The 14,256-nt window shown below is 45.1% G+C and overlaps 1 protein-coding gene across 4 annotated transcripts in view; it reads right to left on the reverse strand.

The window, feature by feature from the left end:
* Positions 1–14,256, reverse strand: part of LOC131033740 (peptide deformylase 1B, chloroplastic/mitochondrial) — a 228,012-nt gene that overhangs the window by 51,863 nt on the left and 161,893 nt on the right. For 2 of the 4 annotated variants that reach the window (XM_057965017.2, XM_057965014.2), the window contains 2 exons: positions 2,440–2,502; positions 1,757–2,108 (listed from right to left, as the gene is read on the reverse strand). In XM_057965017.2, coding sequence (XP_057821000.2) covers positions 2,043–2,108; positions 2,440–2,502 — 129 coding nt within the window. In that variant the 3' untranslated portion in view covers positions 1,757–2,042. Of the gene's footprint in view, positions 1–1,756; positions 2,109–2,439; positions 2,503–14,256 lie in introns of those variants that run through there. The other 2 variants (XM_057965016.2, XM_057965015.2) reach the window with 2 other exon arrangements.

The raw sequence follows: 14,256 nt of genomic DNA on the forward strand, positions 1-14,256 counted from the left end.
AGTCTAGTTGAGTTTCATTGAAGATTGTCCATTGCTCGTACATTCCTAGGATTATATTAGCTCTCTCAACCCTTTATCCTTTTCTTATTTTTTTTAAAAACGAGTAAATTTTCATGTTTCGACGACATTCAAGCATTCAAGATTCAACGTAAGTCCACCTTGTGATTCAAACAAAATCACATCAAACACACTGAGTCTGTCCAAGAGCACATCAAGACTTGACATTCGGAACCTTTAAGTCATCCCATTTGATCACACAATTTAGCATTTGGGAGTATTTTGTTCAAGAGAGGATAGAATACTTAGTATTTTATTATGTGTTGCATAGTGCATAAAACACACATCAAAATAGTGTAAGGGTGTATTGAGCCCTTTTAAATGTGTATGTTTAACTTCGATCATCGAATGAGTATTGTTCCTCGATGGTGTGTATTGATGGTATGAAAATCCCCAACACAACCCTTGAAGATTGCACCTCCCTTTGTGTAATTGTCTAGCATTGGCGAAATAAAGCATGGTCGATTTCACCTAAGCCTTTGCTGTCTTTTGAGTTCTTTAGATTTAGATTAGAACTTCTCAAAACCCTTCACTCATTTAGTTTCGGCATATTTCATTGAGAAAACACTCCAAAAATACTTACCATTGTTAAAACCTTCGTCGTATTTCCTTGAAATCCAAATTTGTTCAAGTCTTCTAAAAGGATTGTTCCACTTTAAGTAAGGTCCCCCTTGGATTACCAACAAACATCAAGCCAAATGAGCTCATATCTATCACAAAGTCGTATGTTCAAAGTAGGAACCCTTGAATCACTTGTATGATATTTCGCAATCTTAGCATACATGGGATTTTGCTCAAGAGAGAATATGACCTGTCAACACTTCACGTGTAGCATTACATAATCAATGCTCATGAACTACTAAAACAAATAAAATATGGGACCCAACTTAGGACTCAATGGATTATTCAGTGCCTATACATCTAAATTTTGAATTTAGAGTGATTACCTGAATGAAGACTCAAACCTGCAAATTTATAGTTTGAGGATGGATTTAGATACAAACAGAAGGCATTTCAATTTTTATAGCGAATTTTCCACACATCCAAAACACCTACAATTGAAAAATGCCCTTTGTGTCCTTTTTCTCTCTAGTTTGGATGCCAAATGGAAGTCCATGCGGTTGGAGTTTTTCGAGTCTGTGAAGAGCCTATATAGCGTTAATGATCAGCATATGACCCACACATATGCTACACATTTATTCCACCCTACAGAAATGGCTTCTCCTTCTAGATAGTACCTTCATACATGCAGTCTCACATGAATTGCACAGGGATCGGACAAATTGATTGACTGATACTATATTCATAATGGTAGAGCAAAACAAAACCAAACCACATCACACCATTGTTACACAATAATATCAGAACATTATATATGATATTGATTTATTCGGGATGACACAACTATATTTGGACATTACATTGCAATGGCTTTTTAAAACCTTATTTTTTCATGAACCAACTAACCTACGGGAATGTAACTTCCCAACTAGAGATTCATTTATTTACTAAATAAATTAACTATGCTATAAATTAACATCTAAATGTTAAATGATTTTATTGTTATTCGAATCTATACTAAAATCTAAACTAAAAGATGTAATAATCCGACAACTTTCAAATCTAGTATTCGAGTTATAAATGCCCAACACATCAAATCACATAAAACAATAGTAAATCAAATCATGTCATGACACAGTTTCACCAAAAAGAAATAATGGAATGATAAATAGATTCACGAAACAGATATGACTTAGGGTACAAGTTATGATTGAATTTCTTTTTCACAATCTTGTTAAAAAAATTGTTGTTTGACATGGCTCCAAATAAGCAAGAGCTTTGAACATAAAGTACCCCACTATTGGGTCAACATAAGATGGTTGTAATTTTTACTGCACAAATTCCTACATTGACTGCCCTTGAATCTTTTGTTTTGGAGAAATCTTCAAATGTCACAGATGACAGACACCTAGTCACCAATAATTTTAGTTAGCTTTAATCTTTTCAGGAGCAGGCTTACCAGTTTTCCTCTCATATTTCAGTTCTAAGGCCTGCAGAAAAAATAATAACAGGGAAAAAATTTAGTCTTTGTTCTAAGTTGCTAACAATCCTGACTTTTTTTGAGGAATGGTTCTTTTTTCCTATTCCCACCTTAACTCTTGAACTGGTAATCTATATATGGCTTAGCTTAAGGCTGACTGAGTAAATACATTGTTTTGAACATGGAAAGTATTTTTGTTCAACAAATATTTGAAATCGTGAAGTGAAAGAAAATAGATCTTTTAAATATTACCTTTGTAAACTCCCTAATAAACAATAAAGGAGAAAGGGATTTGAGACTGAATTCTTTGTCAGGTAAAAAAGTTCATCTTTTACATATACCTGCAAGTCTGGCTGGATAGTTTCAAGAATTTCTGGCCGCATCCTCTCAAAAAAGAGAACTCCCTGCAAAAAGAAATCTATCAATAAACAGAGTCTATGATTTCTGGCTAATATCTAGATGGCTATGGTTATGAGTAATTGTAGCAGTGAAAAATTACGTTTTGATAAAGCTATTGCATGAATTTTAACCTACTGACCAAAATTATGAACATATAAAGTTAAACAAGATATTCAATTGGCCTCCAGTTGGAATCATATACAGTGAACAAAATTAGAAAAGTATGTAAATGTCAAGTTATTACTGAGAATGGGTGGAACAAGCTTTGACTCTCTTTGAAAAAGGCGAGATAATAACAAGCCACGGAAGTCTCCAGATGAGCAAGAGAATAACAAAAATGCAGCATTTAAAAGTTGAAAATCTGCCTATCTCTAACTTATTCAAAATGCTCAAATGAGGAGATCCTAAAGGAAGTGCAATAGAGGAAGAAACCTGTCTATTCTGCCATTTCCCGTCAATAAGTAGAATTGCAACCATATTAATAGAATAGGCAAACATTGAGCATCAAAACAAAAACTTCAAAAAATAAGGGTGTATATTACACAAATCTTATAAAGAAATGAGCTTTCAGATGGTCAAATGATACACAATGCACCTTCGACAAGCTTATGCAGGTGATGAGTACTTGTCCTATTCTAACATTGCCTGATATCTCTCATTCATTTGTTTTGGAATGCGATACTTCAAATGAAGGAATCAGAGCAATACTTATGTAGAATAGGCACCCCATTTCCTATGAGAGCAGAAAGCTCCATGATAATGAGCAGTTATAATCCATCTATGAAAAAGAAATGCTTGCCATCATGCATGCAATGGCAGAATTCAAAAAATATTTGGTAGGTGGGAAAGTTGTTAGAAAAGATCACAACTTAAAATAATTCTTGGAGCAAAAAGATTTGAATGAGGGAGAAGAAATGGGTGAGCGAAATCTAAGCCTATGACTTTGATATAGAGTATGTAAAGGGGAAGAACATAGTGACAGATGCACTATCCATGAAACCTGCTATTTGCTCCTTGGTTAAGATTTCAACTAATTGAAAGGCTTGTCTCTTGGTTGAGTACTCCAGAAACACATTGGCATGCGAGATTATGGATGACAAAATTTAAGATGATAGGTATAGGGTGGTAGATGATATTATCTATTGAAAAGACAGGATTTACTTGGTTCCTGCATCGAAGCTAAAGGAGAAGATATTAAGAGTGATTCATGATACACAGCTGGCAAGACATCTAGGATACTCTAAGGCTTACAAGCAAGTTAGAGAGAGGTTCTTTTGGAAGGGCCTCAAGGATGATGCCTTGTGACATGTTCATGAGTACATGACTTGTCAGCAGAACAAGTCAAGACACACTTTCTCAATAGGTTTGTAACAGTCATTGTTGATACCAGAGCAGAAGTGGGAAAGTATATCTATGGATATCATTACAGATCTATTGAAGATGCATAGCAAAGATTGCATATTTGTGGTAGGTTGACCAAGTTTGTGTTTGCCCTCTCGGGTGAATAACTTAAAACATAAAGCACGTAATGCAGAAGTACGCTATAGATATCAGACAGGTATAAGAGATGTTATTCCATTCATAATCAGTGTGTTGCAAGTTACATTCTGAAGTATATAAAGATACCGAGGGGGTGCAAGCGCCAACCGTTGCACCGCAACTACCATCCCTCGGTTGCCAACTAGCCAACACAATTACAACTTAATTAACTAGTTTTATTCCCGTGTACAATAATGCGGCTAACATCATCCCCCCCAAAAAGAAAAGTCGTCTCCAAGTGACTTACAACAAAATGGAGAATTCATGGAACTCGCAAAACCCAGAATTAAAAAACTAAGGAAGTGCAGAAGGCGTCCCTGATGAAGAAGGCGCCGGTGGTGGTGTAGCAATGGACGCCAAGCGCCCACGGAGCTCATACACCTGCTCCGTCCTCTTTAGATCCCGTTCCGCGACCATCTGTCGCTCCATAGCAGTCTTTACCATATAGGCTGCCTCGAGCACCTCCTTATCCTTCTTGTCCACACTTTCCAGTGCACTGACCAACCGAGTCTCCAACAGCTCCCTCGATACCCTCTCCTCTTCCAACTGTATCAGCAAGGCAGACTTCTCCGCTACTAAAGTGTCCATTGCTGTCTGGTTTTGTGCCATGGTAGCCTCTAGCTCTCGAAACCTGGTAGTCAACTCCTCCCAAGCTGTTACTGTTGCCACCCTCAAAGCCTCAACTGTGGTTGCCGTCTGTTGTGACCTCCAAAGCTCCAGATAACCTTCACGGAAGGCCTACTCTACCTCTCGCACCAACGACTGCATCCGGGTCTCGCCAACCCCCTCAGTGAGGCGCCAAGCCTCCAGCATCGCCAGGCTCTCCATGTCAGGCCACCCGGCACACTCAAAACACCTCTCAAACTCAGCTCGGCATCCAGTGCGGGCAAAGGTCAACAACCCTTCCATTCGCTCAACCATGGTCGCATCGGCCTAGAGTGTGGCAGATGACACCAGCCGCTGTGCTCCCAGAGTCATCTCGGTAATGAACTGCTCCAACTCTGCACCCTGCTAACTCCCCACAGGCACCCCCTCTTCTCTGTACGGACTGGTTACTACCACCGCAGGGGGTGAGGCAACCCTCTGAACCGCCCTACTGCTCGGGGAACTCCCTTCCTCGAGATCAATGACATCCAAGGAATACATAGTCCACCCTGGAGATAGAGTGGCCTCTCCCGTCGGTGCCACGGGCGCCATATGCTAACGGCTCAACCAGTTAGTGAGGTCATCATGAAGAGTGCCTGCTGCCGTCATTGCCTCCTACATACATCCGGGCAACCCTGGCACATCCTGTCCTGTCACATCCGGCACATCGTGCACCATGGAAGCCTCTGCACTCGCCAAGGTCTCCACCCGTGGTGGTGTCATGGCTATCATCACCCGAGGCTGCCCGAAGCTAGGAACTGGTACCGTGGTGACTACACTCACTGTGCCGAAGGACCGCGGCACCACCAACTGACAACTCTCCGGTAAGCGGGCCGATGTAAAGTGGACCTGCACCTGTGATGCTAAAGTGGACCCTGCTATACCTGCCGACTCCACTACCCCCTCTTCAGGCAACTGGTCGCCTCTTCTCCCTGCCAGTCGGAAGCTCCCTCCACTTACCTGGGAGGTGTCTGCGGATTCCTCCCTGCCACTTTCTACATCCTCAGCCTCGGACTCTTCTGTGTCGGACTCCATATTAGACATGGCGGCCTTCTTTCTTTTTGTGCCCAAACGTGCCTCTGTGCCATGTGCCAAGACGTCCAAGTGTGACCAATAGAATATGGGCGGCTGGTCTGGTGCAACACGCCCCTACGGCTCCAATGGCTGTGAGCCCGGGGTGATCTGCGTGCAGACTGCGTCGAGGAATAATCCAATGGCGTGATGCGGCATGTAGAACTTTTTGTATTGCAGCGTCATGAACTCGTCCATCCTATCCGCCAATAGTGACGCCCAGTCGTATACCACTCCATTGTGCAGCCTGTTCATCAACACTATCTGTGCAATGACTATGTCCGACGCGCGGCTGGCACCTGTGAGGCGACTCTTCACCACTGACAACAGGCATCGCCATACTCCCTTGGCGAAAAATTGTTTCTTCACCCCCCGACTCTTGCCTGCACTCGAGGCTATCTTTTTCTCCCTGGGTAAGGTTATCACGCAACATCAACTGCAGCAGTGTGGCACGATTTTCTGGAGATATTTTTTGTGAAGTGTATTTTTTTCCCTTTCACCCCCGGTATGCCAAATACCCTAGTGAACTCGCCTGCCGTGAATGACACTGTTATCCTCTGGTGTTGATAATCAAATACCGACTGGTGGCGATGTCTGTCATAGCTGCCAATCATGGCACGCAAAACCACCTCAAAGTCCTTTATAGAAAAAACTGGCATCTGGACGACCCAGTGTACCTGTGCCTGGCGAAAGCTTTTCTTTATCAGATCATCCTGAGGTGTCTTCGCCCACCAGTTCCGACAATCTATTCCATTCAGACCTTCGAACATAATATTATCTGCCGTTATTTCATCTTTGTCCTTTGTCGCCAAGGGTTTGGGACGATGCTTCTTGCTTTTTTGACTGGTGCTCATACCGAGGCTACCTGCAATACGCACCCCAGATGGCAAAATCCGTTTGCCTGTGTCTGCACTCATTTCTTTTTGCCCTCCCTGCAACTTGTCTTCTAACAGCTGCAACCATTTTCGCCAATCTGCCTTGTTCCTGTTTATGTCCATTAGTCCCAGATTACTTCTTCAATTCTGCTTTTATAACCTTTTAAATAACCAAAACCCGTCTACCGCTTTTCAAATAACCTTCCCCGGATTGCACGTATGGTGTTACCGTACGGTGCTCCCTTGTGCGGTGTTGGGTTGGGCTGTGTGCGTGGGCCTGTTTTTTCCTCTTGTGCGGCTGCTGTGGACTTGTGTTGGTGTGGCGTGTCCTTTCTATTTATTTCTTGTTTGCGTTTTAATGTTGCGCGGCTTTTGTTTTAGTGCGGGCGTATGCGGGGCTGTGCGGGCTTCGTCTCTCTTTTTGTTTCTTTCTTTTGTTTGCGCGGGGGTTTTATTTGTGCGGTGTCCGGTGTGCGGTGACGACCGCACGGTGGCCCCACCGTCGGTGTGACCACCGCACGGTGGTTCCACCGTCGGTGGTCCCACTTTTCTTTTTCTTTTTTTATTTTTTGTTTTGCTCCGTACGGTCGTCGTATGGGTTTTTTTTTCTTCGTACAGTCGTACGTTTTTTTGTTTTTTTTTGTTTATTTGGATTTAGTCTATCAAGCATCCTGACTGGAGGGTTCAGGCTCCCTCCGTTCATGGTAAACTTTTAATTTCGATCCATTGACAGCGTCTAGCACCTCCTTCCCGTCCAGCGTCCACAACTTAATCGCCCTATTGGTATTGACCTCGCGTACCTTGAAAGGCCCTAGCCATCGCACTTTGAATTTCCCAGGTTTGATTTCATTCCTTCCATTGAATTTCAACACCAACTGCCCAGGAGTAAACTTCATTCGCCAAAGGTGCTTGTCGTGCCAAACCTTCCGTCTTTGCTGGGCTGTCTCTGTCGCCCACTGAGCCATCATCCTTCGTTCATCCAATTTGTTCAAAGCGTGCAGTCTCTCTCTCAGGCTTTCCATGTCGCCAAGTCGATTATCAATGGCGATTCGGAGACTCGGCACCATGAATTCAACTGGCACCACGGCTTCTTGTCCATACATTAGCTGGAAGGGAGTCTGTCCAGTAGTTACCTTGTAAGTTGTTTGGTATGCCCAAAGTACTGACGGTAGGCGCTCCTCCCAGACATCCTTCTCCACTCCACAAGACTTATAAATCACCGACACAATTATTTTATTGGTCGCCTCAGCCTGCCTGTTCGCCCGCAAATAGTAGGGGCTTGACAAGGAGTGGAAGATTTTGAACTCCGTTGTTAGCAATCGGATTATATGATTTACAAAATTTCCTCCTCTGTCACTCGTCAGTTGGATTGGAATCCCATACCGCGTAATGATGTGTTCATAGATGAATTTTGCTGTATTGACCGCCGAGTTGTCCGGCAAGGCCCGTGCCTCAACCCACTTGGTCAAGTATTATGTTGCCACTATAATGTATCTGCACCGTCGGGCTCTACTTGGTTTTAATGGTTCGATGAAATCCAATCCCCATCTCTCAAACAGTTCCTGGGCATTCGATGGGTTGAGGGACATAAAATCCCTCTTCAATGGTCGTCCGACCCGTTGGCATGTGTCACAGCTCGTCACCCACTCTCTGGCGTCATTGTATAGTGTCGGCCACCACAGTCCTGCCAATAGAACTTTCCTAGCCGTGGTGTCAGGCCCCATGTGTCCACCTGCGGGCCCTTCATGAGCTTCCCTTAGGATGCCCTGAATTTCCTCTTCTAGGACGCATCGCCGTAGGATCTGGGCGGGTCCCATTTTATACAAGAGGCCATTAATGAGTTGGAATGTCCTACTCCTCAATACCAGTTTCCTTCTTTCTCCTGGTGGCATCTCCCTCGGAAACCGTGATGTCGACAAGTATCCCCCCATGCTTGTGTACCAGGCAGGGAGGACCACGATGCGAAATAAGTGAGCGTCTGGAAAATCTTCATTCACTCCTTCGTCTGGTTCTCCTGACTGGATTCTCGACAACTGGTCAGCTATCAAATGGCTCTTCTCGGGTCTTACGATAATGTTGAATGTAAATTCCTACAGCAATAGCAGCCATCGGCTGATTCGTCCTTGGATAATTGGCTTGTCTACCAGGTACATTAACGCCTGGTGGTCCACATAAAATGTGAACGGGGTGGCCAGCAAGTAATGTCAAAATTTCTGGACGGAGTACACCATCCCGAGGGCTTCCCTTTCTGTGGTGCTATAATTTTTCTCTACCTTCGACAGGAGTCTGCTTGCAAAGTAGACCGGGTGATCTAGCCCGTGATCGCAAACCTGCGCCAGTGTGGCCCCTATGGCAAAATTGGATGCGTCAACGTGTACGTGGAACTCTTTGTCCCAGTCAGGATATGTTAGGATTGGCGCACCCACCAATCGTGACTTCAGTTCTTGGAAGGCCTCCTCCTAAGCCGTCCCCCATGTGTACCGTTCACCTTTCCTTGTCAGCTTGTCCAGAGGGCAGGATACTCGAGCAAAATTTTTGATAAATCGCCTATAATACCCTATGTGTCCTAGGAAGGATTTGACTCCCGTGGCATCTGTCGGTGCCTCTATTTCCACTATCACCCGAATCTTGTCTAGGTCAGTCTTGAGTCCAGCCTTGCACACTATGTGTCCTAACAGCTTCCCTTGAGGCACCATAAATCTGCATTTTTGGGGATTGAGTGCTAGGCGGGTTCACCTGCATCTCTCCATGCATTCGCCAAGTGCGGCCAGATGTGCATCTTGGTTACTATAGATGGACCAGTCGTCAAGGAACGCCCTGAAGTTCCCTACTGACATCTTTTCAAATATGTGAAGGATTATCCATTGAAATGTCGCTGGCGCGTTGCATAATCCGAACGACATTCAATTATACGCGTACATGCCATCCTCCACTATGAAGGTGGTTTTTAGTTTGTCCTCTTCAGCAATGGATATCTGGTTATACCCAGAAAATCCATCCATAAATGAATAAATTCCATGACCGGCCACTTCCTCCAAGATGCTATCCGTAAATGGTATTGGAAATGGGTCTTTTATGGTGACCGCGTTAAGGCATCTGAAATCCACGCAGATTCAAATCTGGTTTGCCTCCTTTTTAAGGGATATCACTATGGGCGACACCCACTCGCTGGTCTGCACTTTAAAATTAATCCCAGCTTCGAGCATACGTTCAATTTCATCATTCACTCTCACCGCATAGTTTTTATTCATTCTGTACGGCCTCTTCCGTACAGGTACAGCCCCAGGTACGAGTGAAATTTGGTGTATGCACAGTTCTGGGGGCACCCCTTTGAGGTCCTTATACGTCCAAGCGAATACATCCTTGTATTCCATGAATATTTTAAACGCGGCGGCTTTCAGGACTGGATTCCAGTCGTCGCCAACCAGGATGTTCCTTGGCTCTGCTTCCGTGCCGAGGTTTGTAGGTTTTACGAACTCTTCGTATCGATTGGTTTCGTCATGTCAAACCTGTGTGCTGGTACTTCGTTGTCAGGGGCATCCCCTTCGGTGTATTCCCCGTATGCTGGCGGAAATTCGTTCTCGTCTGGCTCCTCGTCAACCTGCAACATGTTGCACCCATACAGCAACTCGTAGTCCTCCATTTGCCAGTGGAAGAGCCCATTAACGGTCTCGTCCTCGGAACATCCTTGGATTCCCAGGACGCCTTCCTCGTTCGGTTCCCTTCCATACTTTCCTCCGTCAACTCCGCCCTCGCCGTCTGATTCCGATTCTGACACGAGTTCTTCACTCACAAGTTGTGTTTTCAGGTCGATAATAAATTTTCGCCCGGCTTTCTCCATTGACAACGTGTTACGCTTCCAGTTGTGATTCACTCTGGCTGCCACCAACCACCCTTTGCCCAGAATGGCGTCGTATCCTTTCTTCGCGAGCGGAATCACCATGAAGTCGAGGACAAATGGTTGTGTCCCGATGGTCACTTGTTGCGCCATGAGCGTTCCAAGGGGTTTGATACCATGTTGATCCGCTCCCAGTAAGTTGAAGGTTGACAGCCATAGTGTCGGTTTGCCAAGCTGCTTCCAGGTTTCTTCCGGAAGCACATTCACTCTGGACCCGTCGTCGACAATAGTGTCAGTTAGAATGGTGCCAAGTATTCCCATTTCTACCACCGGCGGGTACCGGCCACTGTATAGTGTCAGAACCAATGGGTCTGTAGGTGTTCCGCCGGAAACATCCGTATTCCGGGTCGCCTGACTGTGCAGAGTTACTTGCACCGTACGTAGGAGTGCCATACGTAATTGCGGCATCGTTTCCAGGAGGTCCTTCATCTTCACAGGTACTTCAATCTGCAGCATTTGCTTCAGAATATTTTCCTCGGCCTCAGAGCGGAAAGTACTTGCCACTTCCTGGGTGTTCCCTTGTGCCAACATTTCCTTCGCTACTTCAGCCTTGGCCTCCAGCGCCCGCTGCTTCTCCGTGCGAGGGTCCGGGTATGTGGCCTTCTTCGCCTGTGACCGTGTGATTGCCAATACTTGTTCCTCCATCCTGTCAATGTTGAGCAAGTTCACTCCAGACTTTGGGCAAGTTCCATCATCGTGATCTCCAGGCCCACACCATTTGCATAGTTTTTGTGGAGTTTCTTCTGAGGTGCATTCCCTAGCAAAGTGGCCCCATTGATTGCAGGCTCGGCACTGGATCATTGGCCATCCCTTTGCATCATATTGGATCCAGCTCCTATTATTATTATTGGTCTTCCCCCCTCGCTGGTTGTTCCAGTATCTGCCAAATGATGCACTATTGTTGGTGGTTTGCGAAGTTCCAACGGCCGGCTGCTCTTGCGTGAAGAGAACTTGTTGGCTCCTAGTTTTCATATTGTAGGGACATTCCTTTGTCAAATGTCCCACAATCTGACAAATGTCGCAGAAAGCCTTCTTGGGGCAAGACCCCTTGGTGTGTCCATCACTCCTACAGTCGATACACCACACATCATTTTCTTCAATCTTACTTGTACTCCCCTTCATGGCTTTGAATTCTTTCAGCATTCGTTCCATGTCCTTTTGGAGGGCGTGCACCTTTTTACTCGATTCGCCACTGCTGCTGCTTTCCCCGTCAGAGTCTTCATCATCGTCAGATGAATATTTATTACCTTTCTTCTTTGATGTTTTGTATTCGCTCTCTAGGTCCATCGCCCTATTATAGGCGTCGTCATATGACGTCGGGGGTACAATTTTCATCTTTTTTCGTAGGGAGGATTTCAATCCTTCAACGAACCATCGTTTCTTCAATCCTTCTGCTCGTTGGCTTTCCATTTTACCTAGCAATTCCTTCAGCCTCCTGCTGTATGCCCGTACTATCTCCTTGGTACCTTGTTTGGTACTGTATATCTCCGTTACAATTTCATTGTCATCACGGAGCAACCGAAACTCCTCCGTGAATTCCTTCTGTAGATTGGCCCACGTGGCCACTTTTTGCTTGTCCACATCGGAGTACCAATCTATGGCAACTCCACGTAATGTGGCTGGGAACTGCTGTACCCAGTCATCCTGGTTTGTCACTCCGTTGGTGGACCAAATGGTTTCACATGTACGGCAGTGTCGTAGGGGGTCTTGCCGTCCCTTGTGAACTTTGGCAATTTTTGTTTACTCACCATCCCAGGTCGTCTTCCTAGGGGTGGTTGTGCCTGTGGTTGTGGCCCTGCATTGCTTCCTTCGGTGGCGCCAGTGGTGTGTCCTGCGTGGGCGACTGGAGGTACGGTGTTTTGCCTGTCATGTGTGGCACCTACACCCGTACGGTTGCCCTCCCCTTTGCTCTCACCCGCGCCCACTCCTGGTTCCCGTTGGTGATCTTCACTCCGTGGTGTAAGGGATAAGTTTCTAAACTGATCCTGAGTCTCCTCGACTAGATTTCGCCGTAACCTTGTTTCTTCCAGAAACTCTTCGTGGCTCCGCATCCTACGATGCTCTGGCGACGCGTGGAAATTTCCGTCGGCTTTTGCACCTTCTGTGACACCTCCTTGGTTCCCCTCGGGCCACCCTTCGGCAGGTCATCCTTCGGCAAGTTGCCTCAGCCTCCGTCTACGTTCTACTTGCTGCTCCAGAATCAAGGACCTCTGCGCGGCCTCCCACTCATCCATTTCTGCTTTTTTATTTCTATCTTTATTCAATAGGTTGGGCATTAATTGTCACACATTTTCATAACTCACAATACAAAAACCAAAACACGTCTTTATTAATTCATTTGCTCAAATACAACTCGTGTCAATGACACTTTTATTTGAATATAAAAAGTTCAAGGTTCAATTCCCTCCTGGCCTGGCGCCATGTCGTTTCGTTTCTCGTCGGCTGTTTTCTTCGTAGTGTTGAAGGATTTGTTGGCGTCGCTCTTCCTGGGCAATCTCCTCCAGGCGAGCCTGTTGTGCCAGCGATGCCTGTGCAAGCAACCGGGGGAGGTGCTTCATCAACCGATTTACTGCCGGGCTAACCTCCAGTGCTGTCCACACGACACTTGGTGGGATTTCCGCCTTCGCTGCCTCTCGTCGGACATAAGTCTAGATGGCTACCTAGAGCAAAATTGAAAATTCTCTCGTTGTTGTGTATTCTCCTGTGTAAAGTTTTGTTCGCGCGTCGTCGGCCTCTGGGTTTATTTCACCAACGGGTAGGCCCATCGTGTCCGTGCGCCATCCGCGTCTTCCGTTCCTGAGTACGTCTAGGCAACGGGGCCAAATGTTTGCCCTCTCGGATGAATAACTTAAAACATAAAGCACGTAATGCAGAAGTACGCCATAGATATCAGACAGGTATAAGAGATGTTATTCCATTCATAATCAGTGTGTTGCAAGTTACATTCTGAAGTATATAAAGATACAGAAGGGGTGCGAGCGCCAACCGTCGCACCGCAACTACCACCCCTCAGTTGCCAACTAACCAACACAATTACAACTTAATTAACTAGTTTTATTCCTGTGTACAATAATGCGGCTAACAGTTTGCACATTCCTTTGCCATTTCATCAAAGTATAAAGCACTACAGGTTGCAAAGTTGTTCTTCAAGGAGGAGTTCAGACTACATGGATTGCTAGAAAATATAGTTAGTGATCAAGACAACAAGTTTCTCATTGCTTTTTGGCAAGCACTATTCAAGTAGGCTAGCATGGAATTGACCTCAAGTACCAATTACCACCCTCAGATCAACGATAAAATAGAGATTGGGAACGAATGGGTGGAGGGATATCAGCATAATTATGTAGTGGGGTAGCAAAAGGCCTAGATTAGGTGGTTGTATTTGGGTAGGCATTGTTACAATACAACCTATCAAATCTCGATTGGGATGACTCCTTTTAGAGCATCATACAGATATGATGCTCCATCATTTGTAGACTTAGCTTTTGGTGACAACAAAGCTCCCAAGGCTAAGGATTGGATTTAGGCAAGTCAAGACATCCTTAAGACACTTAAGAATAATCATTAGAGTGCCCAGAATCAATAGAAGATATATGCAGACAGGCACAAAGTTGAGAGAAGTTTTGAGGTGGGTGACTTAGTTTTCTTGCACCTTTAGTCCTACAAGCAATCTTGCTCGAAGAAGAGTGGCGCTGAGAAGTTGAAGCCTCACTTCTATGGACCTTACAGGA

The sequence above is a fragment of the Cryptomeria japonica genome, chromosome 4 (assembly GCF_030272615.1).
Source record: "Cryptomeria japonica chromosome 4, Sugi_1.0, whole genome shotgun sequence".
Lineage (NCBI taxonomy): Eukaryota > Viridiplantae > Streptophyta > Pinopsida > Cupressales > Cupressaceae > Cryptomeria > Cryptomeria japonica.